Source organism: Amphibalanus amphitrite, unplaced genomic scaffold (assembly GCF_019059575.1).
Source record: "Amphibalanus amphitrite isolate SeventyFive unplaced genomic scaffold, NRLGWU_Aamphi_draft 000909F_arrow, whole genome shotgun sequence".
Taxonomy (NCBI): Eukaryota; Metazoa; Arthropoda; class Thecostraca; order Balanomorpha; family Balanidae; genus Amphibalanus; species Amphibalanus amphitrite.
Window position 1 is genome coordinate 207,205 of NW_024882403.1, and position 23,922 is coordinate 231,126.

The 23,922-nt window shown below is 49.3% G+C and overlaps 1 protein-coding gene across 3 annotated transcripts in view; it reads left to right on the top strand.

Moving 5' to 3' along the window:
* Nucleotides 1–779: 779 nt before the first annotated feature.
* LOC122367931 (SID1 transmembrane family member 1-like) overlaps nucleotides 780–23,922 on the top strand; it is a 51,472-nt gene continuing 28,329 nt past the window's right edge. Inside the window, exons 1-5 of one of the 3 annotated variants that reach the window (XM_043341474.1) lie at nucleotides 780–909; nucleotides 1,442–1,627; nucleotides 2,807–2,965; nucleotides 3,492–3,622; nucleotides 4,925–5,092. In XM_043341474.1, the coding sequence (XP_043197409.1) occupies nucleotides 1,523–1,627; nucleotides 2,807–2,965; nucleotides 3,492–3,622; nucleotides 4,925–5,092 (563 nt within the window). In that variant the 5' untranslated portion in view covers nucleotides 780–909; nucleotides 1,442–1,522. Of the gene's footprint in view, nucleotides 972–1,441; nucleotides 1,628–2,806; nucleotides 2,966–3,491; nucleotides 3,623–4,924; nucleotides 5,093–23,922 lie in introns of all 3 variants that reach the window. The other 2 variants (XM_043341476.1, XM_043341475.1) reach the window with 2 other exon arrangements.

Below are 23,922 nucleotides of genomic sequence, written 5' to 3' on the forward strand. Positions count from 1 at the left end.
CAGGGGATGTTGTACGGGTTTCTCAGTGGCCCATTTGGGCATATCAGTGACCAATTTAGACCCAGCAGTGGGCTTTGTATGACCTATCAGGGGCTGGTGATGGTTCATCAGGGGCCAGCGTTAGTCCATCGGGGCACGGCATATGCCCATCAGAGGTAATTGCGAGCCCACGCTGAACAATGCTGGCCCTTCAACGGCCCCATGGATCTACATTGACCCATGGGCCATGATGTGTCATGTATGCCCCTATGACAGGCCTACTCAGACCCCTGATGGACGTTCCCGGCCTCTGATGACCCTATGCTGAATGCTGATGGGGCTCTAAGAGTCTCCAATAAACCTTCGTCACCCCATTATTACCATACGCTGGCATTAGGGACCCCACATCAGCCGCAGGGCAGTCCGTACCATGACAGCATGTCTTTTCGGCCGATATTTCATCGGTAATATTTATCAAAATCATGATTTTATGGTGCCATTATATAGGTAACAGTCATAAGAAATATATTTCAACTCGAAAACAGCTCGAAACAGCATATAATTTTAAAGAAACCCCTCCGAAATCCAAAAGCCTATTCGGGTCCATAGAGAATAACTGCGGTCCCCCGCAATTTCGTCACAAGCGTCGGACCAATCAGCGTCGAGTACCGCCGAGCGCTGATTGGTGAATTTTCCGCTAGCGTGTAAGTACTGCTCACGGAACAAGAGTTCGTCGACAATCCTCCACAAACGTCTGTCACCATTTTTCATAATGCTTAACAGCCGGAGCGTACCCCCCTGCTCACCATACTGATACACCTGAGACGTTTCCACACTTGTGTTGTGGAGTTGTGTGTGTGTGGTCTGTGTCAGTCTGTGTTTTGATTTGTGTTTGGTCGGTGACAGAGGAGGAAAATTTGTTCGGGAAAGGTATGCTTATGAAGGTTGCAATTTTATTTCATAATTCATTGATCAGTATGTGCAACATGAAAGTGAGTGCTTTTTTTTCGATTACTACCAGTTTGAGTTGCTTCTTGACAATAAAGTGCGAACGCCGTAATAAACAGATGTCTTCTGCAATGTTTTTAGTAATGTTGATGTGTACCTAATAATTTCAATGTGCTGATAGTTAAAAATCTTCACTTTAATGAAAACCAATATCAAATTCTTATCTTATTCAATGTAAACACGTTTCGTTTATTTCTTTATCAATACATTGATACAATTCAGATATAATGATTACCTAAATGATTATGAACACAATTACTCATTATATCTGTATTGTATCAATGTATTGATAAAGAAATAATCAAAACGGGTTTACATTGAAGTCACCTAGAACTTATAATAATTTAATATAAGATAATAACAGATAATAATTTGATATTGTTTTTCATTAAAGTGAACATTTGTGAAAATGAACAATATACAGTTAAAAATCTGACGGTTGTTGATATTTCAGGGTGAAAACATCAATATCAATCATATTGGTCCAGTAGAATTAAGGCTAGGGCCAATAGGGCCACTTTTCTGCCTATTCACAATGGTTGTTGTTAATATGGGTTTCTGGACCATGAAGACTTCATTCTTTCTTTTGACCATTTCAAGCACATGCTGGTCTTTGTCGTTCCATAATAGGTACCCTTTGGTGAGTATTCCTGCGGTGAAATGCTTGAGAGTATTTTACTCTTACATCTCGGCCCTGTTTCACCGGTGATAGCAGCACGCCGATTTTACGACTTGTCAAATTGGGTTTCCATGGAGACATCAACAGGCCCATTGCTCCAACACTACCACAAGTGTGACGTCAGCTCGCGCAATTTGATAGCAGCGTGGTAGCAGCAGCCCGTGAAACACCGCCCTGTTCTTATATTTTCCCGATTGATATAATAGTCTTTCTGTTCTTCCTCCATGTCTCCTTAATTACTCACCTACTCTCTCTCTCTCTCTCTCTCTCTCTCTCTCTCTCTCTCTCTCTCTCTCTCTCTCTCTCTCTCTCTCTCTCTCTCTCTCTCTCTCTCTCTCTCTCTCTCTCTCTCTCTCTCTCTCTCTCTCTCTCTCTCTCTCTCTCTCTCTCTCTCTCTCTCTCTCTCTCCTCTCTCTCTCTCTCTCTCTCTCTCTCTCTCTCTCTCTCTCTCTCTCTCTCTCTCTCTCTCTCTCTCTCTCTCTCTCTCTCTCTCTCTCTCTCTCTCTCTCTCTCTCTCTCTCTCTCTCTCTCTCTCTCTCTCTCTCTCTCTCTCTCTCTCTCTCTCTCTCTCTCTCTCTCTCTCTCTCTCTCTCTCTCTCTCTCTCTCTCTCTCTCTCTCTCTCTCTCTCTCTCTCTCTCTCTCTCTCTCTCTCTCTCTCTCTCTCTCTCTCTCTCTCTCTCTCTCTCTCTCTCTCTCTCTCTCTCTCTCTCTCTCTCTCTCTCTCTCTCTCTCTCTCTCTCTCTCTCTCTCTCTCTCTCTCTCTCTCTCTCTCTCTCTCATTCTTCTCTCTCCCCCTCTCTCTCTCTCTCTCATTCTTTTATCTCTCCCCCTCTCTCTCTCTCATTCTTCTCTCTCTCCCTCTCTCTCTCTCTCCCTCCCCATACCTGAAACCTGGCTGAAAGAATGGTGTGCACTGTGCCATATTATCAACAGACTAGGTCCTAAGTGTTTTGTTTTGCTCTTTAGTCACCATTTCTTGTATAATTCCAATCATATATGATATGAAGGGATAACTTTTTTTAAATTTTTGAAGATGATCTGATATGATACAGATGATAGAAGATGAAGCAAAGTCTTGTAAATGTCTTTGTGAGTGGTGTTTGGCATTGTTTAATTAACACCACCTCTATGTCTGGCAGAGGGCACCCGGAGAACAGGAGCCTCCGCCACCACCTCCAAGGCTTACAGCCACTGTCCAGCCAAGGGTGATAAATGCCAGCCTGGACCACACATATGAAGATGTTGTCAATGCTTTAACAGAGTTCATCTACGTATTCAGCGTTGCCAACATGTCATCGGTGAGTGAATGTTTGGATGATTAGCTGACTTATTAGTTTTTCATGACGGCTGTAGCTTGAAGGGAGATTGTCTCATTCCTTAGTGGACTGGTGGCAAGAGTCCAGTTTGTGTCACTTCAGTGCTCGCTATTTTTCCCTACTGGGAGAGCCTGTGGTCTCTGTCAGTGGTTGTGGAGTCATGATACAGGCTGGATGATTTTGTGAATGCCTAGCTCCACGCCTGACTACATGAACTTGGTGGATGTTGGGAGCTGACAAGATCTGCAGATTGGGATTTGGGATCCATAGTTTTATGTCTGGAGTTACCTCCCAAGTGATTCTGATGATTGCCAGCTTGGGAAGTCCATTCACTCAAAACCCTTGCTGATTTGAAAGGCAGGAGTATTTACCACAGGATTTAAAGAGGTATTGTGTTATTCAGTATTCTAAAACTCGGTGGTTTATTGCTGTACTGCTGCTATCAGAGTCTGCCATTAGTGTGTTTATATCTCCTTCTGTTACAAAGGTCCCCCCTCTCCTCCGTCAGGACTCTGCGCTGCGCGTGTCCGTGTCCTCCGATGACGCCACGCTAGACCTGCCGCTGCTGTTCGCCGTCCGACAGCAGAGGGGCATCCTCTCCTGGCCCGTGCCACTCTCGCTGAAGAGGGGAAATCAACAGTGAGTCGAATGTGTTCTTGTAGTCGTAATGTTTTGTAAACAATCACTTAGCGGCATAGGGGGAGGTTTGAGCCGAACTGGGGGTACCCGAGCTGTCCCCAATCCACGCTAACTTGGCTGTGGAACTGCAACGGACGGCGAATGTTAAGGTCACCGCTAGAGCGGCGGCGGATATATTGCGCCCGGGCACCCGCGGGTCGTCAAAAAGTTCCACCTTTGCTTAGCCGACTTTGTCTCATGTCACATTTCGTTATTTTCATTTTTAACCCTCGCCCGTTTTGGTGTTTTGCCAGCCGCGAACGTATAAGACGGGGGTGGGGGGGGGGGGGGGGAGGTCCGTTGGATCCCCTTGCCCTTTCGCCCCTGATCGAGCTAGAGCTTCGCGGAAAAAAACGAGCGTGCTGCCCGTGACGAGAGGAAGCCGATGATACCAAATTTTAAGGTCCTAGGTCATTGGTGGATTTTCCAGGTCAGGTCAATAGCCTAGAAGTCGGGAAAATCGGGACCTGTTAGAATGTCGTAAAGTGTGGCTGCTATGGAGTTTTTGGGGATGCTGATCACGAATATTATGCTAATTTTGATCACACATGATGTCTTCATGCATTTAGGCCAGGTCAGGTCAACCAGTAGGGGTCCTGCTGCGTATTCGTAGTTCCTAGGTGTCAACCGCCTCTGACAGCTTTGTCACATGTTACGAAGGCACCAAATCTTCTTCGCTAATGTTCAAATGGCTGCTAAATTCGAATTCAGCTCCAAAAACTAGCCTAGAAACATGGAAACTCGAAAAAGTGAACCGAGGTCATTTAAGGTCAAGGATCTGACCTGACCTTCAGGTGACCTTGACACCCACCGTAATGCATGGGAGCAACATCATGTCACATGTTTGAACGCTTGAAACCACGAAAAGACTGCAAACGCGCAGCTAATACGAGCTGACATACGCCGAATCGCGATTCCGGCCAAACATGGTCTCGGAAAGTAGGTCTGAGAGTCAGGTCAAAGATCATTTGGGTGAGGGTCATAAATTTGTTAGGGTAGGTGTTATTGATTAACGCGAGGGTACTGAAAGTTTCGTCGCGATCGGCCGCTTTTTACGTGAGTTATTCGCGAAAGACTGAGGGGGGGGGGGTCCGTTCAACCCCCCCCCCTCCTATACGGGCAGGGTTAAGACGCAATCCTTATACGGCGTCGGCGCTTTCCATGCCACATCTCTGACGCTCAAATTTACGATGGATTCAGCATGTTCCCTTCACCCTATTTGCACTTCCTGGACCTGACCTGCCCCTCCGCCCTCGCCCCCAGACACCTATACATGGAGGTCAGCAAAACCATCTGCCCGGTACAGGACTACGTGCACGCAGAGGCGGCCGACGCGGCCACCACTGAGAATCTGTACCTGGAGGTGGCCACTGCCAGCGCGCGAGACGTCGGCTTCAGCCTGGTGTTGCGACAGGAGCGGGTCTCCATGGGGTGAGTGTGCCATAGGACGGGAGAGTAGCAATGAGAGGCCGGGAGAGGAGCCACGGGACGGGAGACGCGTCCCGGGAGGCCGGGAGGCGTGCGGTGCGATGGTGGGAGACGTGCCGTGTGAGGGCTGAGGCCGGGAGACGAGCCACAGGAGGCCGGAAAACGAGCTACCGGAGGCAGGGAGGCGCTATGGGTGACCAGAGTATTGCTGCATGGAGTTTGTGCCTACTTGTCTTGATTTGGTCCTACATCTTGCGCCTACATCTTGGGCCTACATCTTGATTTGGAATTGCTTGCTTTCTTTCCACCCTGAATTTCCCAATGGCCAGTTTTGATTGCCGACCATTCTTATGCCTCCCTATAGCCTGCCGTCTCCCGTTCGTGACCTGAATGGGTGCCGACAGTCGGCCGAATGGCAGGGCATTATGCCGTCTGGCTGGGTGAAGAATATGTGTGGGTGGGGATTTGAGCCGCGCCATAGCCGTCGGCTGCTCCTTTGTCATTGCCTCATGGTGGAGTGAAATCCTAAAGGACGCCTCTAATGACTCATAGTACGTGTAAGTGCCACGCAGAAAATACCCAACGACCCTGCTGCCCAACATGAACGTCGTGGAGTCTTGAGAGCGAAATATGGCCGAAAAACGAACGCGCCACATGTTTCTCTGGTACGCTTGTACTTGAAAGCCGAGTATGGGAGCGGGAGTAGCTGGATAGGCAGCAGAGAATCATGACGTAATTGTTTGTTATTTGATCGGCCATCAGTATATCCGGTCCGTCTAATCTCGGTAATGCATAGCCCATGCAGCACTGAAAGCACATATCCGTATACCGGCCGATAACTATGAGACACGACATTTCCACTCCAGTCTGTTGTTCCCAGGAGGCGCTAGTCTTGGTTAGAGATTTCCAGGAACCGCCTGAGTGGTAGTTTCCCGAGGCTTTGTCCCGGCGATTTGTTCGCTCAGTATTCCAAGAACATTGTATTCCAGTCTGTGGCAGAATCGTCAGACGTGATCAGTCCACAGCAACCCTGAAATGGATGTTTGGACGGATCCGGTGTGTAATATTTTGAAGCCTGTGATTGCGAAAATCGCTTAGCTCCCAGCTCCCTTGGTTTATATCAACCTGCATAACCGTTAAGGTATGTAATTCACTGGCGGTGCTAGTAATAATAATAATAATAATAATGTTTATTAGGCGTCACATATCAGCGACAAACATGCTTTCATACTCATACAAATCAGGTATTCACAGTAAGCAAACGCAACAGCTTCCGCGACATCTCGCATGTGGAGCTCAAGAGGCCTGCTAAAGAGTCTCTGAGGCCATTTTCGGGGCGCGGTGCAGTGATGACGTCTGGATCGATATGTCCGGCAGCAATATCCATTATCCCATTTAACCCGGTTCCATTTAACCTGGTTCCACACATCTGGAACACAATCTGGGCGAAAGATCCGGGAAGTGCTGTGGAGTTACACCCGAGAACAGCGACAGAGGAGAGTAGGCCGCTGACCAGGCGATCCGAGCTATTCATCGCTGAATAAAATGTCTTCAGCGTCCGACTGCGTAAAACCTCGTGAACTTGAGGGACGTCAGCAGCCTCCAAAAGCAGCGTATGGTGGGCAAATCGTGGTAATCCCAGGGCAGCTTTTAGACACGACGATTGCAATGCTTCTAGCCGAATGACATCAGTTGGACTCAGAGGCGCTACATCGCAGCCAAATACAAGGGCTGGTACTACCACCGCTTTCCACAGAAAAATCTTGTCATTTGGCGATAGACGTCTGGACAGTATTCCAACCGTGGAGAGGCCATAAAAAGCGGCTCTTCCCCGTTTTATGCGCATTTCTGTGTGAGGTGTGCCAGAAAACTTGCAGTCTAGGATCACTCCAAGGTGCTCTGATCGATTCTTTTTTATTAGAATCTGGCCATCGAGGTGCCATGTAGGTAGTTCGGATAGGGTATCACCTCCAAAAACTATGATGTGGCTCTTGGTTCTCTCCGCTTGTGGGTGCGTAAACTCAAGCCTCCAGGATCTTGCAAAGTCTTCTACTATTTGAAGCATTTGTGACAGGTGCCCTGTGTTTGTGGACATGAGTAACAAGTCGTCTGCGTAGCAGACCGCGGGAACATGGTGACGGTGCCAAAAGGCGCCACGGCCACTGTAGTCCAGAGAGGCTACCAGTGGGTACAGGTAGATATTTGCGAATGTGGGAGAGAGTATCGCACCCTGTCTGGTACCGCGGAGTACAGGGAACGCAGCAGATATTTGCCCGGAAAATTTTATCTTCGCTGTTAACTTCCGATACCAGTTCACAATTAGAAGCCATGTACTTGTGTCCAAAAAATCTCGCAGCTGGTAGAATAGTCCGTCATGCCATATCCTGTCGAAGCACTTTCTGGCATCGAGATTGGCTGCAAATACTGGGAGACTTCTGCTCAGGTTCCAGTTCAGTGTCTCGCCTACCATTAGGGATGCCTCGCTGACACCACGTCCTGGTATGAACCCAAATTGGAGATCATGCGGGGTGTACTTGTCCTGCAATTCGCGAAGAATATGCAGTTCTAGCAGCTTGGATATTGTTGTTGTGATCGATATTGGCCGATAGTTATCCATAGAGTGGGAGTCTAACTGGGATTTTTTCAACACTGGTACCATCAGGCCTTCAGTAAAGGTCACAGGGACTGTCTTTTCGGTGAGACACTTACTTAGCAGAAGAGCCACTGCAGATAGTAGCGCAGGGGTCGAACCCAGTACGAGGTGTTCGGCTGTTATACCGTCGACTCCAGCCGATTTACCCCTGTGTAGGCGAGAGATGAGCGCAGATACATCCGCCGGCGTGACGACTCGTTCTTCTACTACTGCAGCAGCACCACGAACCATATCAGCGACAGTATTTGAGATCCGGTGCTGTTCAGTGGTCAGCTCTTCTTGAGAGTCTCTGTAGACGTCTCTAAAGTAATCTGCAAAGTCCGGTGCACTGCACACCGACACCGTGCAATTATTTCCTCTTCTAGCACGCTGCACACTGCGCCAAAAAGCATTACTATTTCCATTACGGCGCAATGAATGGATGAGTTTAGCATCTTTTTCAATGCTAGACATTGCTGCTGCTCGGCGAGCCTTCCTGTAGCTGCGTCGAGCGGCGTGATAACAGGCGCTCACCGCTGTCCCTTGCCGTCTATCACAGCTTTTCCAAATGTTGAACCAGAACCTACTGCGGTCTCTCGCTCGTGCCACATCGGGAGTCCACCAGGCCCTTGGTCGGTGTCTGGGTCTGGAACAACCAGAGACTCGAGCAGCGGTATGCATGCTGTGTGTGATAGCAGAATCCAGGTTATCGAGAGAATCGCCGCAGCATGCTAGCTGTGAAGGCAGGATTTCTTCCAGAATACTCTGGTAGGCGGCTACTTTCGCGGGGCAGCTCCAATCTACTTGCTCTGTGGAATTCCAATAGGATTTATCATTCGGGCTACTCCAACGCATAGCCATTGGAACTTTTATCAAAAGTTCACAGATTATTGGCAGGTGCGGGCTGAGGTTGTCCTTGCAAGGAGGCAATATTGTGCAGCTGCGTACGTCTTGAACACGGCTATTGGGCACCGCGATATGATCTATGTGGGAGCGGCTGTTACCACGAGAATATGTGTAACCAACTTTTTGCGGAAACCGAAACTCTGCAACTGTCAGGTCATAGTCGTCGAGGAGAGACTGCATAGCCAAACTGTTGGGTGTAAGACCTCGGAGATGCTGCCATCCGACTGTGCGAGCTGTGTCTGCCAGAGGGAGAAGTGCACAGTTGAAATCCCCGACAAGTAGAATTGGAGCGTCGGCTCGGACAGACTCTAATATTGCATCAAGTTTTGCAATAACTGTAAGGTACTCTTCGCCATTCGGTCCGTACGAGTCCCAGAAGGGCATATAACATCCTATAAGATTTAGAACGGGAGTGTTGCTCTCAAGAAGGGTGACACCACACAGTCTGTGGTCATTACAGCATATAGCTTCAAAGCTGCGGTTCATGCGCCTCCGGCAAATCCAGGCTACCCCTCCATGAGGTCTGCCTTCACCCACCCGAGGTGGTAGCTCTGCAGCAAAATCTTGCGCATAATAATAATCGCCATCATCTAGCGAATCAATTACATTTGAAAGGTAGGGTTCCTCAGCTCGTGAGAGCCATGTCTCTGACAGGAACAGCAGATCACTGTTAGGCAAAAGCTGTTCCACTATGTAATGCGCTGCACTAAGGAAGCCCTCACAGTTGTAACTACCAATGGTGAGCGCGTCTGTTACTGTACTGTTGCTGTTGGTCGACTCGCCTGCCTCGTTTGCGTCCATAGTTGACCGTTTGCCAGTCACCGTACTGTGAAGTATAGCCGGTGGTTGCGCGCTGAGGTTGAGCACCGGCCCATCCTTCAGGATGGCCGAAGCTACTGTTACCGGGTACTCTGGTGCGGTTGAATTCGGCTGACATTCCATGGGTCTGTTCAGTTTCAGACGATGTGTACGGAGGGCGTCCGCCTGACCATCGTGCTTCGGCTGTCCTCGGTCCACTTCCTTGGGTCTGAAACGTTGGTCGGCGGGGTCCGCCTTCATCCAACTTCATAGCTACCGTGAGTCCAGCTGGCCATCTCATAGGGTCCATAACTAGGTCAGCGTCTTGGCCGTCAACTTCAATCATGTACGACTTCGATCGCGCCTGATGTGCACTTCCACCGTACTTGACCCTGTGAAAGTCATGCAGGTTCCTTACGACACCGAACACGAGCGAACGGACATCGCTGTCAGAGACTTCCTGTCGAAATCCTGAGATGAAGAACTTCTTGTGTGGGCCATACTGTTCAGTCCTCGGCATGATCAGCGATGATTGCACACCCGTGCCTGTTACAACACCAGGGGGGCTTCGTTGGGAGTCATCAGATCTCGTGCTCTGAGTTTGTGCTTGTGCCCCGCCAGTACGAGCCGCTTCAGCAAATGACCGTTCCCTATTGCCGGTGAGAGTGTCTCGAACTGGAGCCAGCGGTCGCGTTTCGCGTTGCAGTTGTTGAACTGGTGGCCGTGAACCGCCGCAGCATGCGTCATTCTCAGCTTCAGACTCGGAGTCACCCGCGTTCCACTGCAGTGAGCTGGCGATTGCCGCACCTAGGGCGCGGATGTCAATCGCGGCGGCGATAACCGCAGGTTGTTTGAAAAGACAAACACTATTCGTTAGAATTGTGTTTTTCTATAACCGCAGGTTGTTTGAAAAGACAAACACTATTCGTTAGAATTGTGTTTTTCTATTGAAAAACAACCGGAGCGGTCGTTGTCCGGGCTATGTTTTGCAAGTCTGGCCGCGAATTGGGGCAACTTGAGCGGGGCCTAGACGAATCGCTCAATCTTCGTAAAAAGTTCAGGGTATGGGCTCCCGGAGGCGATCTACCTGATGGCACCGGTCGCTACTCGCTAAGAAGTCTTTTGCGCGTGGCACGTGCGATTCCATTTTCCCCATGTTAAGTGAACGGGGTTTTGGACACTTTTTGCGCGATCGCTAATAGCGGGGAAACGAGCCAAGAAGGAGGTGGTTTTCTTCCCAGCATTTTATGGCAAACACGTTCAGGTACACGCCCGTGTGCGCCGTATACCCGCCAGAATCTCGTGGCACGTGGCACGTGCGATTCAATTTTCCCCATGTTAAGTCAACGGGGTTTTGGACACTTTTTGCGCGATCGCGAATGGCGGGAAAACGAGCCAAGGAAGGGGTGGTTTTCTTCCCAGCATTTTATGGCAAACACGTTCAGGTACACGCCCGTGTGCGCCGTATACCCGCCAGAATCTCGCAGCACCTCTATGCACAAGGTCAAAGTTGGAATTTTGCTGTGTCCCATGTTAAGTCAATGGACGGCGATTCCGAGACTTTGCAGAGACATTTTCATTCGATCTTTGTACAAAATTTTAGAGATAGAATTTGCCCAAACTCTGATATCTTGTAGAGGAAAGAGCGTAGTACATGCTGGTATGCTTCGTTAAGCTGGCAGAAATCGTTTTTTCTAATAAAGTTCGTTTGAAAATGAAAATTTTTAACATGGAAAGTCAATGGGAGCGTCTTTATTCTTCTATAACTTTTATCTTTAGTAAGATATATAGGTGAAAAGTTAATATAATATACAACTTTTGATGCTCTTTCCACTGATGCATAGAACGTCACTGCACGATGTGCCGTTTTTAAGAAATGCTGTAAAAAATCAGGGCTCGACTGTGACTTGAACCCAACCACATTAGAGTATACGAACAGGTGACGGGGATACCTCCCGTGTGCGGATGCGACACTGATTATTGCTAAATATTAGCAGTCGGCCGCCGTGGGGGCGCCTTGCAAAGCTTCTATCTCCGCAACCACTGGACCGATTCACTCGCGGTCTTTTGTGTGGGATAGCTTCTTCCTTTCTTACACGTAGTGTGCTGTTCTTGATGCGTATGAGTGACCCCTAATGCACGTGCCACGTGCAAAACGAAGAGGTGTCAGTTCGGTAGTAAGTGTAATAACTCTGTAGTTATTTTGCCGATTGCGCTGATCCTTGGCATGGATGTAGGCACCCGCCCCGCAATGCATTTCCATGTGTCACGGTTGGGGTGCCGCTGCACGTGCGGACGGGCAGGGTGACGCTTCCAGATCTCGAGAACGGCTGGGCCGATTGTGATCAAAGTTGGCACACCGTTAGGGATCGGCGAGTAGGGTGCCGTGCACAAGTCAGATGGGATCCAGTTTGCACGTGCGCACGTGCAGGCTGACGCTTCCATATCTCAAGAACGGCTGGACCGACTGTGCTCAAATTTGGCATACCACTAGAGACTGGTTAGTAGGGTGCCGTGCACAAGTCAGTAAGTATGTATTTTCATGTGCCGCGGTTGGGGTGCAGCTGCACGTGCGCACGTGTAGGGGTCGTTTCCCGATCTTGGAAACGGCTGGGCCGATTCAGATTAACCGCAGGTTGTTTGAAAAGACAAACACTATTCGTTAGAATTGTGTTTTTCTATTGAAAAACAACCGGAGCGGTCGTTGTCCGGGGTATGTTTTGCAAAGTTGGCCGCGAATCGAGACATCTTGACGGGGGCCTAGACGAATCGCTCAATTTCCGTAAAAAGTTCAGGGTATGGGCTCCCGGAGGCGATCTACCTGATGGCACCGGTCGCTACTCGCTAAGAAGTCTTTTGCGCGTGGCACGTGCGATTCCATTTTCCCCATATTAAGTGAACGGGGTTTTGGACACTTTTTGCGCGATCGCCAATGGCGGAAAAACGAGCCAAGAAGGAGGTGGTTTTCTTCCCAGCATTTTATGACAAACACGTTCAGGTACACGCCAGTGTGCGCTGTATACCCCTCAGAATCTCGGAACGTGTCTTTGCACGAGGTCAAAGTTGGAATTTTGCTGTGTAACCGCAGGTTGTTTGAAAAGACAAACACTATTCGTTAGAATTGTGTTTTTCTATTGAAAAACAACCGGAGCGGTCGTTCTCCGGGCTATGTTTTGCAAGTCTGGCCGCGAATTGGGGCAACTTGGGTCAGGCCTAGACGAATCGCTCAATCTTCGTAAAAAGTTCAGGGTATGGGCTCCCGGAGGCGATCTACCTGATGGCACCGGTCGCTACTCGTTTAAAACCTCGTGGCACGTGGCACGTGCGATTCCATTTTCCCCATGTTAAGTCAACGGGGTTTTGGACACTTTTTGCGCGATCGCCAATGGCGGGAAAACGAGCCAAGGAAGAGGTGGTTTTCTTCCCAGCATTTTATGGCAAACACGTTTGGGTACACGCTAGTGTGCGCCGTATACCCCTCAGAACTTCGTAACGTGTCTTTGCACGAGGTCAAAGTTGAACTTTTTTCGCTCCCCATGTTAAGTCAATGGGCGTTTTTGCAGAGACTTTTTCATTCGCTCATTGTACAAAATTATATGATACGATTTTGTTTAAACTTTCAGGACTTGTTGAGAAAAGACCATAGAACATGTTGTTATGCTTCTTTAAGCTGTGCAAATTCGTTTGTTCTTTTTAGGCTCGTTTAAAAATGAAAAATTTTAACATGGAAAGTGAATAACCGCAGGTTGTTTGAAAAGACAAACACTATTCGTTAGAATTGTGTTTTTCTATTGAAAAACAACCGGAGCGGTCCGTCTCCGGGCTATGTTTTGCAAGTCTGGCCGCGAATTGGGGCAACTTGGGTCAGGCCTAAACTTGTGGCTCGATTTTCTTAAAAATTTCAGTGTATGGGCTCCCGCAGGCGATCTACCTGTTGGCACCGGTCGCTACTCGCTTAAAACCTCGTGGCACGTGGCACGTGCGATTCCATTTTCCCCATGTTAAGTCAACGGGGTTTTGGACACTTTTTGCGCAATCGCGAATAGCGGGAAAACGAGCCAAGGAAGAGGTGGTTTTCTTCCCAGCATTTTATGGCAAACACGTTCAGGTACACGCTAGTGTGCGCCGTATACCCCTCAGAACTTCGTAACGTGTCTTTGCACGAGGTCAAAGTTGAACTTTTTTCGCTCCCCATGTTAAGTCAATGGGCGTTTTTGCAGAGACTTTTTCATTCGCTCATTGTACAAAATTATATGATACGATTTTGTTTAAACTTTCAGGACTTGTTGAGAAAAGACCATAGAACATGTTGTTATGCTTCTTTAAGCTGTGCAAATTCGTTTGTTGTCTTTAGGCTTCTTTAAAAATGAAAAATTTTAACATGGAAAGTCAATGGGAGCGTCTTTGGTGCTTAATAACTTTGTACCTTGAAGACATATTCAAGTGAAAAGTTGATATTTTATACAACTTTTGATGCTCTTTCCAATGATATATACAACTTTATTGCACGTGGTGCCGTTTTTGAGAAATATAGTAAAAAAGCACGACATTACCGAGATTTGAGCTCAGACCTATATCGTTACGGTGTCAGGCGGACACGAGGACAGGTGGCGCCGCCGCCGCCCGCATAGCGGCGGGAATGTGAACTAACCTGTTTACCATCTATGGTATGGTACCATCGGGGGACCGGCCGCCGTCGGCACCATTTCGGGACTTTGCATCGCAATAAAAGGCTTATTTACAATTGAAAATGGACTAGCGAGAGTCGTTATGGAATCAGAATTTGATGCTGTACAAAACTAGGCGCCTATTTTCATTGTGATGGCATCACAGACTACACCGCTAACCCCAATAAAGCAGATTTATGTCGCGTCATCGATGATTACATATAATGTTTCTTTGATATATATGTAGTCGGGTCTTTCAGCTGCGTTCCTCCCCTCCCTCGCCGCGCCGGCGGGTCGGCCATCCGCGCCCTGCCGCCCGCCGGCTGCTGGCCGGTCAGCTGGCCGGTCAGCTGGTCGCCCGCGGCTGTCGGTGCAGTGCGGGATGCCTACTTGCGGGGGGCCGTCGTGGCGGCGGCCCGGGTGGACTGGGCGAGCAGTGAGTTGGGGAGCGCTGCGCTGTCGGTGCTCTAGTTTGCATTGCGTTCGCATGATACGGCTTGAGCCAATACAGAGTGAACTGATTGAGCTGAGCAAGTCTTTATATACATTGAAAAGTAAAGCACTTTTTACTGCATCTACGGTGAGATGCTAGATAAAATTTATGGTCTACCTAATGGTACCCATTACTTAACAATTAAGTGAATCATTTCGTCGCTAAACTCTCGTAAATTCGTATGTCCGCCTCACTATGGAGTTTGGACCGTAACGTATGGTCTTTGCTCAGACAGTATACGAACAGGTGACGGGGATACCTCCCATAGAAGGATGCGACACGATTTTACTGCTAAATAGCGGCCGGCCGCCGTGGGGACGTTTTTGTACGACTTATATCTCGGCAACCACTGGGCTGATACACGTGCGGTTTTTTGTGTTGGGTAGCTTTTTTCCTTCTTTCACATAGTGTGCTACTCTCGATGCATATGGGTGACCCCTAACGCACGTTCCACGTGCAAAGCCAAGAGGTGCCTGTTTTGTAATAAGTGCAATAGCTCGCGGTAATTACTGGGCCGATTGCGCTAAAACTTGGCATGGAGGTAGACACATTCCAGGCGATGCATTTCCACGTGTCTTGGTAGGGGTGCAACTGCACGTGCGCACGGGCAGGGTGACGCTTCCAGATGTCGAGAACGGCTGGGCCGATTGTGATCAAACTTGGCACACCGCTAGAGGCTGGTAAGTAGGGTGCCGTGCACAAGTCAGATGGGACCCGCTATGCACGTGCGCACGTGCAGGCTGACGCTTCCAGATCTCAAGAACGGCTGGGCCGACTCTGCTGAAATTTGGCATACCGCTAGAGACTGGTTAGTAGGGTGCCGTGCACAAGTCAGTTAGTATGTATTTTCATGTGCCACGGTTGGGGTGCAGTTGCACCAGCGCACGTGTAGGGGTCTCTTCCAGATCTTGAAATTGACGGGGCTGATTGAGCTCCAATTTGGTACACCGCTAGAAACCGGCGAATAGAGTGCCGTGCACAAGTCAATTGGGGCCTAGGCTGCACGTGCGCACGTGCAGGGTGTCGCTTCCAGATCTCGAAAACGACCGGGTCGATTGCACTCAAATTTGGCACACCGCTATAGACCGGCGAATAGGGTGCAGTGCACGTCAGTCCGTAGCACACCGACTCCGGTCTGCACGTGCAAGGCTCATTCTCTCGTTTGGTGGCGGGCGTTTTTGCTGCGTTTACAAAGGTGCTTGCTCAAACAACCTGCGGTCCCGCGATGCGGAGCCCGGCATCGCAGATGCCGGTATTGAAAAACAACCGGAGCGGTCGTTCTCCGGGCTATGTTTTGCAAGTCTGGCAGCGAATCGAGACATCTTGATTGGGGCCTAGACGAAATGTACAATCTTCGTAAAAAGTTCAGTGTATGGGCTCCCGGAGGCGATCTACCTGATGGCAACGGTCGCTACTCGCTTAAAACCTCGTGGCACGTGGCACGTGCGATTCCATTTTCCCCATGTTAAGTCAACGGGGTTTTGGACACTTTTTGCGCGATCGCCAATGGCGGGAAAACGAGCCAAGGAAGAGGTGGTTTTCTTCCCAGCATTTTATGGCAAACACGTTCCGGTACACGCCAGTGTGCGCTGTATACCCCTCAGAATCTCGGAACGTGTCTTTGCACGAGATCAAAGTTGGAATTTTGCTGTGTTCCATGTTAAGTCAATGGACGGCGATGTCGAGACTTTGCAGAGACATTTTCATTCGATCTTTATACAAAATTTTAGAGATAGATTTCGCCCAAACTCTTATATCTTGTAGAGAAAGGAGCATAGTACATGCTGGTATGCTTCGTTAAGCTGGCAGAAATCGTTTTTTCTTGTAAAGTTCATTTGAAAATTAAAATTTTTAACATGGAAAGTCAATAGGAGCGTCTTTATTCCTCTATAACTTTTATCGTTAGTAAAATATATAGGTGAAAAGTTAATATAATATACAACTTTTGATGCTCTTTCCACTGATGTATAGAACGTCACTGCACGATGTGCCGTTTTTAAGAAAAGTTGTAAAAAAGCAGGGCTCGACTGTGACTTGAACCCAACCACATTAGAGTATACGAACAGGTGACGGAGATACCTCCCGTGTGCGGATGCGACACTGATTATTGCTAAATATTAGCAGTAGGCCGCCTGTGGGGTGCCTTTACAAACCTTATATCTCTGCAACCACTGGACCGATTCACTCGCGGTCTTTTGTGTGGGATAGCTTCTTCCTTTCTTACACGTAGTGTGCTATTCTCGATGCGTATGGGTGACCCCTAATGCACGTGCCACGTGCAAAACGATGAGAAGTCAGTTCAGTAACAAGTCTAATAACTCTGTAGTTAGTTTGCCGATTGCGCTGGTACTTTGCATGGATGTTGGCACGCACCCGGCAATGCATTTCCATGTGTCACGGTTGGGGTGCCGCTGCACGTGCGCACGGGCAGGGTGACGCTTCCAGATCTCGAGAACGGCTGGGCCGATTGTGATAAAAGTTGGCACACCGTTAGGGATCGGTGAGTAGGGTGCCGTGCACAAGTCAGATGGGACCCATTTGGCACGTGCGCACGTGCAGGCTGACGCTTCCAGATCTCAAGAACGGCTGGGCCGACTGTGCTCAAATTTGGCATACCGCTAGAGACTGGTTAGTAGGATGCCGTGCACAAGTCAGTTAGTATGTATTTCCATGTGCCACGGTTGGAATGCAGCTGCACGTGCGCACGTGCAGGGTGACGCTTTCATATCTCGAGAACGGCCGGGCCGATTGTTATCAAACTTAGCACACCGCCAGAGATCGGCGAATAGGGTGCCGTGCAAAAGTCAGTTGGAACCATTTTGCACGTGCGCACGTGCAGTGTGACGCTTCCGGATCTCTAAAATGGCCGTGCCGATTGCACTCAAATTTGGCACACCGCTACAGACCGGCGAATAGGGTGCCGTGCACGTCAGTCCGTAGCACACCCACTCCGGTCTGCACGTGCCAGGCTCATCCTTTCGTTTGGCGGCGGGCGTTTTTGCGGCGTTACAGAGGTGCTTGCTCAAACAACCTGCGGTCCCGCGATGCGGAGCCCAGCATCGCAGATGCTGGTATCCGCTGTCCTATTAGCTCCACTATTTTTTTCTGAGTTATGAGCCTCCCGGTTCGATGTGCCTTCAGCTGTCGCCAGTGCTACGGAACGAGATACAGCTTCTTCTACATGTCTGGCCGCGAATCAGTACAACTTGACGGGGGCCTAGACGAAATGTACAATCTTCGTAAAAAGTTCAGGGTATGGGCTCCCGCAGGCGATCTACCTGATGGCACCGGTCGCTACTCGCTAAGAAGTCTTTTGCGCGTGGCACGTGCGATTCCATTTTCCCCATGTTAAGTCAACGGGGTTTTGGACACTTTTTGCGCGATCGCGAATGGCGGGAAAACGAGCCAAGAAGGAGGTGGTTTTCTTCCCAGCATTTTATGGCAAACACGTTTGGGTACACGCCAGTGTGCGCTGTATACCCCTCAGAATCTTGGAACGGTGCTTTGCACGAGGTCAAAGTTGGAATTTTGCTGTGTTCCATGTTAAGTCAATGGACGGCGATGCCGAGACTTTGCAGAGACATTTTCATTCGATCTTTGTACAAAATTTTAGAGATAGATTTTGCCCAAACTCTTATATCTTGTAGAGGAAAGAGCATAGTACATGCCGTTATGCTTCGTTAAGCTGGCAAAACTCATTTTTTCTTATAAAGTTCATTTGAAATTTAAAATTTTTAACATGGAAAGTCAATGGGAGCGTCTTTGTTGCTTAATAACTTTTTACGTTGCAGATATACCAAAGTGAAAAGTTAATAAAATATACAACTTACGATGCTCTTTCCAACAATGTATAGAACGTCACTGCACGATGTGCCGTTTTTAAGAAAAGCTGTAAAAAAGCGGGGCTCGACTGTGACTTGAACCCAACCACATTAGAGTATACGAACAGGTGACGGCGATACCTCCCATGTGCGGACGCGACACTGATTATTGCTAAATATTAGCAGTAGGCCGCCTGTGGGGTGCCTTTACAAACCTTATATCTCTGCAACCACTGGACCCATTCACTCGCGGTCTTTTGTGTGGGATAGCTTCTTCCTTTCTCACACGTAGTGTGCTACTCTCGATGCGTATGTGTGACCCCTAATGCACGTGCCACGTGCAAAACGATGAGAAGTCAGTTCAGTAACAAGTCTAATAACTCTGTAGTTAGTTTGCCGATTGCGCTGGTACTTTGCATGGATGTTGGCACGCACCCGGCAATGCATTTCCATGTGTCACGGTTGGGGTGCCGCTGCACGTGCGCACGGGCAGGGTGACGCTTCCAGATCTCGAGAATGGCTGGGCCGATTGTGATCAAAGTTGGTACACCCTTAGGGCTCGGCGAGTAGGGTGCCGTGCACAAGTCAGATGGGACCCAGTTTGCACGTGCGCACGTGCAGGCTGACGCTTCCATATCTCAAGAACGTCTGGACCGACTGTGCTCAAATTTGGCATACCACTAGAGACTGGTTAGTAGGGTGCCGTGCACAAGTCAGATGGGATCCATTTTGCACGTGCGCACGTGCAGAGTGACGCTTCCAGATCTCAAGAACGGCTGGATCGATTGCACTCAAATTCGGCACACATTTAGAGACCGGTTAGTAGGGTGCTGCGCACAAGTCAGTTAGTATGTATATTCATGTGTCACGATTGGGGTGCAACTGCACGTGCTCACGTGTAGGGGTCGCTTCCAGATCTTGAAAACGGCTGGGCCGATTGAGCTCAAATTTCGTACACCGCTAGAGACCGGCGAATAGAGTGCCGTGCACAAGTCAGTTGGGACCCAGCTTGCACGTGCGCACGTGAAGGGTGCCGCTTCAAGATCTCGAAAATGGCCGGGCCGATTGCACTCAAATTTGGCACACCGCTATAGACCGGCGAATAGGGTGCCGTGCACGTCAGTCCGTAGCACACCGACTCCGGTCTGCACGTGCAAGGTTCATCCTCTCGTTTGGCGGCGGGCGTTTTTGCTGCGTTTACAAAGGTGCTTGCTCAAACAACCTGCGGTCCCGCGATGCGGAGCCCAGCATCGCAGATGCTGGGCTCTGTCAGCTCTTGAGGGCCCCTGCCCCCTGCCCTCCTTAACCCCCTCTTGGGGCCGATGCCTAAGGGTCCCACATGAGCACCTGAAAGCCCAGCCCAGGAGCCCAGCATCGCAGATGCTGGGCTCTGTCAGCTCTTGAGGGCCCCTGCCCCCTGCCCTCCTTAACCCCCTCTTGGGGCCGATGCCTAAGGGTCCCACATGAGCACCTGAAAGCCCACAGAGTTATCTCAGGGCCCCATACCATTTTCTGAAGGCCCTCACCGGCTCTTGAGGGGCCCCAGACCGATATCCAAGGACCTCTGGCCAATGCCCGGGGGCGCAGGCCGATGCCCGAGGGCCCCAAGCCGTTACCCGAGGGCCTAACACGGCTATCGCAGGGTATAATGCCACTTTCCGAGGGCCCTAACCGGCTCTTGAGGGCCCCAGGCCGATTCCTGAGATCCCCAGGCTGATGTGAGAGGGCCGACCGACTGAGGCGGCCCCTACGTCAGTTTCTAAGGGCGTCCATGACCGCCGTCTGGTCAAAGCTGATCTCTGGGGGACCTACGCAGGTTTTTAAGTGCACTCAGCTCTTGTTTAGGATCTCACACCGGCCTCTGAGATCGGATGGCTTATGCATGCCGCAGAGGAGCCCTTACCGGCTCCTGAGGGCTCCGTGCTGATAGTTGAGGGCCCCATGCCAATACTCGAGAGTCCCATTCAGTAATCTCAGCGCCCTACACCAGTTTGAGGAACGCCGTTCGGCCAAGGCCGACCTCCGAGGAAAAGCCCTTTGCAAGCCTCGGAGTGCCCTCACTTTCTTTTTTAGGATCTCACACCAACCTCTGAAGTCGCAGGGCTAAAGGATGCTTCTGATAACCCTTACTAGCTCGGACCCAAATCGATGCATGATGGCCCGACAGAAATGCCTGAGCAGCCCACACAGTAATATCAGGGCTCACACCAGTTTCTGAGGGCCTACACGAACGCTTTTTGGCCAAGGTCGATGTCTCGGGGCCTTATTCAGGCATCGAGGCTACCCGGGCGCCAAGAGACGGTGGGGAGCCTCCAGGCGAGCTTGCTTGGTAGTCTAGACGGCGGAACGGGGAGGGCACCGGGGCACCGTGCCCCCCTTTGATTTGGGCATTTTAACATTAGCCCTATGGGCGTTGCATTGAAAGAATGGGACCAAAAGTCGGCAGTGCCCCCCCCCCTTAACCCGCGCGGGGCTGGGGTCTCCAGCCGAACGCGCGGGGCTGGGGGGGGGGGGGGGGTAAATTTTACCCCCCCCCCCTGTTATCTCCCGAACTAACGGTCCGATTTGGAAAATTCAAACGCCAATCGAAAGCTCTCATCACGAACTACTAAAAACATGTACTTAATTTAAAGTTTGAGGTCAAGGTCAAGGTCAGGTCAAGGGTACAAATTGCAAGTTTCTACAGTATCGGCCTTGCACCGTAGTTGCCGAAGAATGGAGTCATGGACTGAGACTGATCGCCCAAAACGTGTTCTTAGGCTACCAAGACAATATTCGTTGCATAAAATATCATTCAGAGGTCAAGGTCAAGGTCAGGTCAGGTCAGGTCAGGTCACCAAAAAACAAAATATAGAAAAGGGCATATGCGACACATGTTTTATGGGTCATTTTACTCATAGAATTCAATAGGCACACTCAATAAGTGATATGGACCACCTCTGGATGAATTTCAGGTCGAGGTCAGGTCAAGGTCAGGTCAAGTGAGGTCAAATTTTGAAGTTGCTTGTTAAGGCCTAAAAAGGTGTCTATCTGATGCAGTTTTTCACGGCGAATCGAATGGTGCTATTTTTGTTTCCGTACGAGGTCTAGAACTTCCAAAAAGTCATTTTTCAAAAATTTTGTGTGTCGTGACGTCATAAAATTTTGAATAACTCCCACATTTTTGAACCGATTCTTCTAAAATTTGGTATGTAGGTGCACATAGACCACTTCTCTGACATATATTCCGGTTTTTTCGATGGACTCAAAATTTTGGATTTTATAATGATTTTCCCAAAAAAGTCAGTTTTTTGAAAAAATTTAGGCCAAAATCCAAAATTTTCAAAAAACCGAGATAGCCATTTGATAGACAAAGTAACCGCAGGTTGTTTGAAAAGACAAACACTATTCGTTAGAATTGTGTTTTTCTATTGAAAAACAACCGGAGCGGTCCGTCTCCGGGCTATGTTTTGCAAGTCTGGCCGCGAATTGGGGCAACTTGAGCGGGGCCTAGACGAATCGCTCAATCTTCGTAAAAAGTTCAGGGTATGGGCTCCCGGAGGCGATCTACCTGATGGCACCGGTCGCTACTCGCTAAGAAGTCTTTTGCGCGTGGCACGTGCGATTCCATTTTCCCCATGTTAAGTGAACGGGGTTTTGGACACTTTTTGCGCGATCGCTAATAGCGGGGAAACGAGCCAAGAAGGAGGTGGTTTTCTTCCCAGCATTTTATGGCAAACACGTTTGGGTACACGCCCGTGTGCGCTGTATACCCGCCAGAATCTCGTGGCACGTGGCACGTGCGATTCCATTTTCCCCATGTTAAGTGAACGGGGTTTTGGACACTTTTTGCGCGATCGCCAATGGCGGGAAAACGAGCCAAGGAAGAGGTGGTTTTCTTCCCAGCATTTTATGGCAAACACGTTTGGGTACACGCCAGTGTGCGCTGTATACCCCTCAGAATCTCGGAACGTGTCTTTGCACGAGATCAAAGTTGGAATTTTGCTATGTCCCATGTTAAGTCAATGGACGGCGATGCCGAGACTTTGCAGAGACATTTTCATTCGTTCATTGTACAAAATTTTAGAGATAGAATTTGCCCAAACTCTTATAGCTTGTAAAGGAAAGAGCGTAGTACATGCTGGTATGCTTCGTTAAGCTGGCAGAAATCGTTTTTTTCTAATAAAGTTCGTTGGAAAATGAAAATTTTTAACATGGAAAGTCAATGGGAGCGTCTTTATTCCTCTATAACTTTTATCTTTAGTAAGACATATAGGTGAAAAGTTAATATAATATACAACTTCTGATGCTCTTTCCACTGGTGCATAGAACGTCACTGCACGATGTGCCGTTTTTAAGAGAAGCTGTAAAAAATCAGGGCTCGACTGTGACTTGAACCCAACCACATTAGAGTATACGAACAGGTGAAGGGGACACCTCCCATGTGCGGACGCGACGCTGATTATTGCTAATTATTGGCAGTCGGCCGCCCTGGGGGCGCCTTTGCAAAGCTTATATCTCCACAACCGCTTGACCGATTCACTTGCGGTCTTTTGTGTGGGATAGCTTCTTCCTTTCTCACACGTAGTGTGCTACCCTCGATACGTATGGGTGACCCCTAATGCACGTGCCACGTGCAAAACGAAGAGGTGTCAGTTCGGTAACAAGTCTAATAACTCTGCAGTTAGTTTGCCGATTGCACTGATACTTGGCATGGATGTAGGCACCCGCCGTGCAATGCATTTCCATGTGTCACGGTTGGGGTGCCGCTGCACGTGCGCACGGGCAGGGTGACGCTTCCAGATCTCGAGAACGGCTGGGCCGATTGTGATCAAACTTGGCACACCGCTAGAGGCTGGTTAGTGTGGTGCCGTGCACAAGTCAGATGGGACTCGTTATGCACGTGCGCACGTGCAGGATGACGCTTCCAGAGAACGCTTGTAACCGCAGGTTGTTTGAAAAGACAAACACTACAAACACTATTCGTTAGAATTGTGTTTTTCTATTGAAAAACAACCGGAGCGGTCGTTGTCCGGGCTATGTTTTGCAAGTCTGGCCGCGAATTGGGGCAACTTGAGCGGGGCCTAGACGAATCGCTCAATCTTCGTAAAAAGTTCAGGGTATGGGCTCCCGGAGGCGATCTACCTGATGGCACCGGTCGCTACTCGCTAAGAAGTCTTTTGCGCGTGGCACGTGCGATTCCATTTTCCCCATGTTAAGTGAACGGGGTTTTGGACACTTTTTGCGCGATCGCTAATAGCGGGGAAACGAGCCAAGAAGGAGGTGGTTTTCTTCCCAGCATTTTATGGCAAACACGTTTGGGTACACGCCCGTGTGCGCTGTATACCCGCCAGAATCTCGTGGCACGTGGCACGTGCGATTCCATTTTCCCCATGTTAAGTGAACGGGGTTTTGGACACTTTTTGCGCGATCGCCAATGGCGGGAAAACGAGCCAAGGAAGAGGTGGTTTTCTTCCCAGCATTTTATGGCAAACACGTTTGGGTACACGCCAGTGTGCGCTGTATACCCCTCAGAA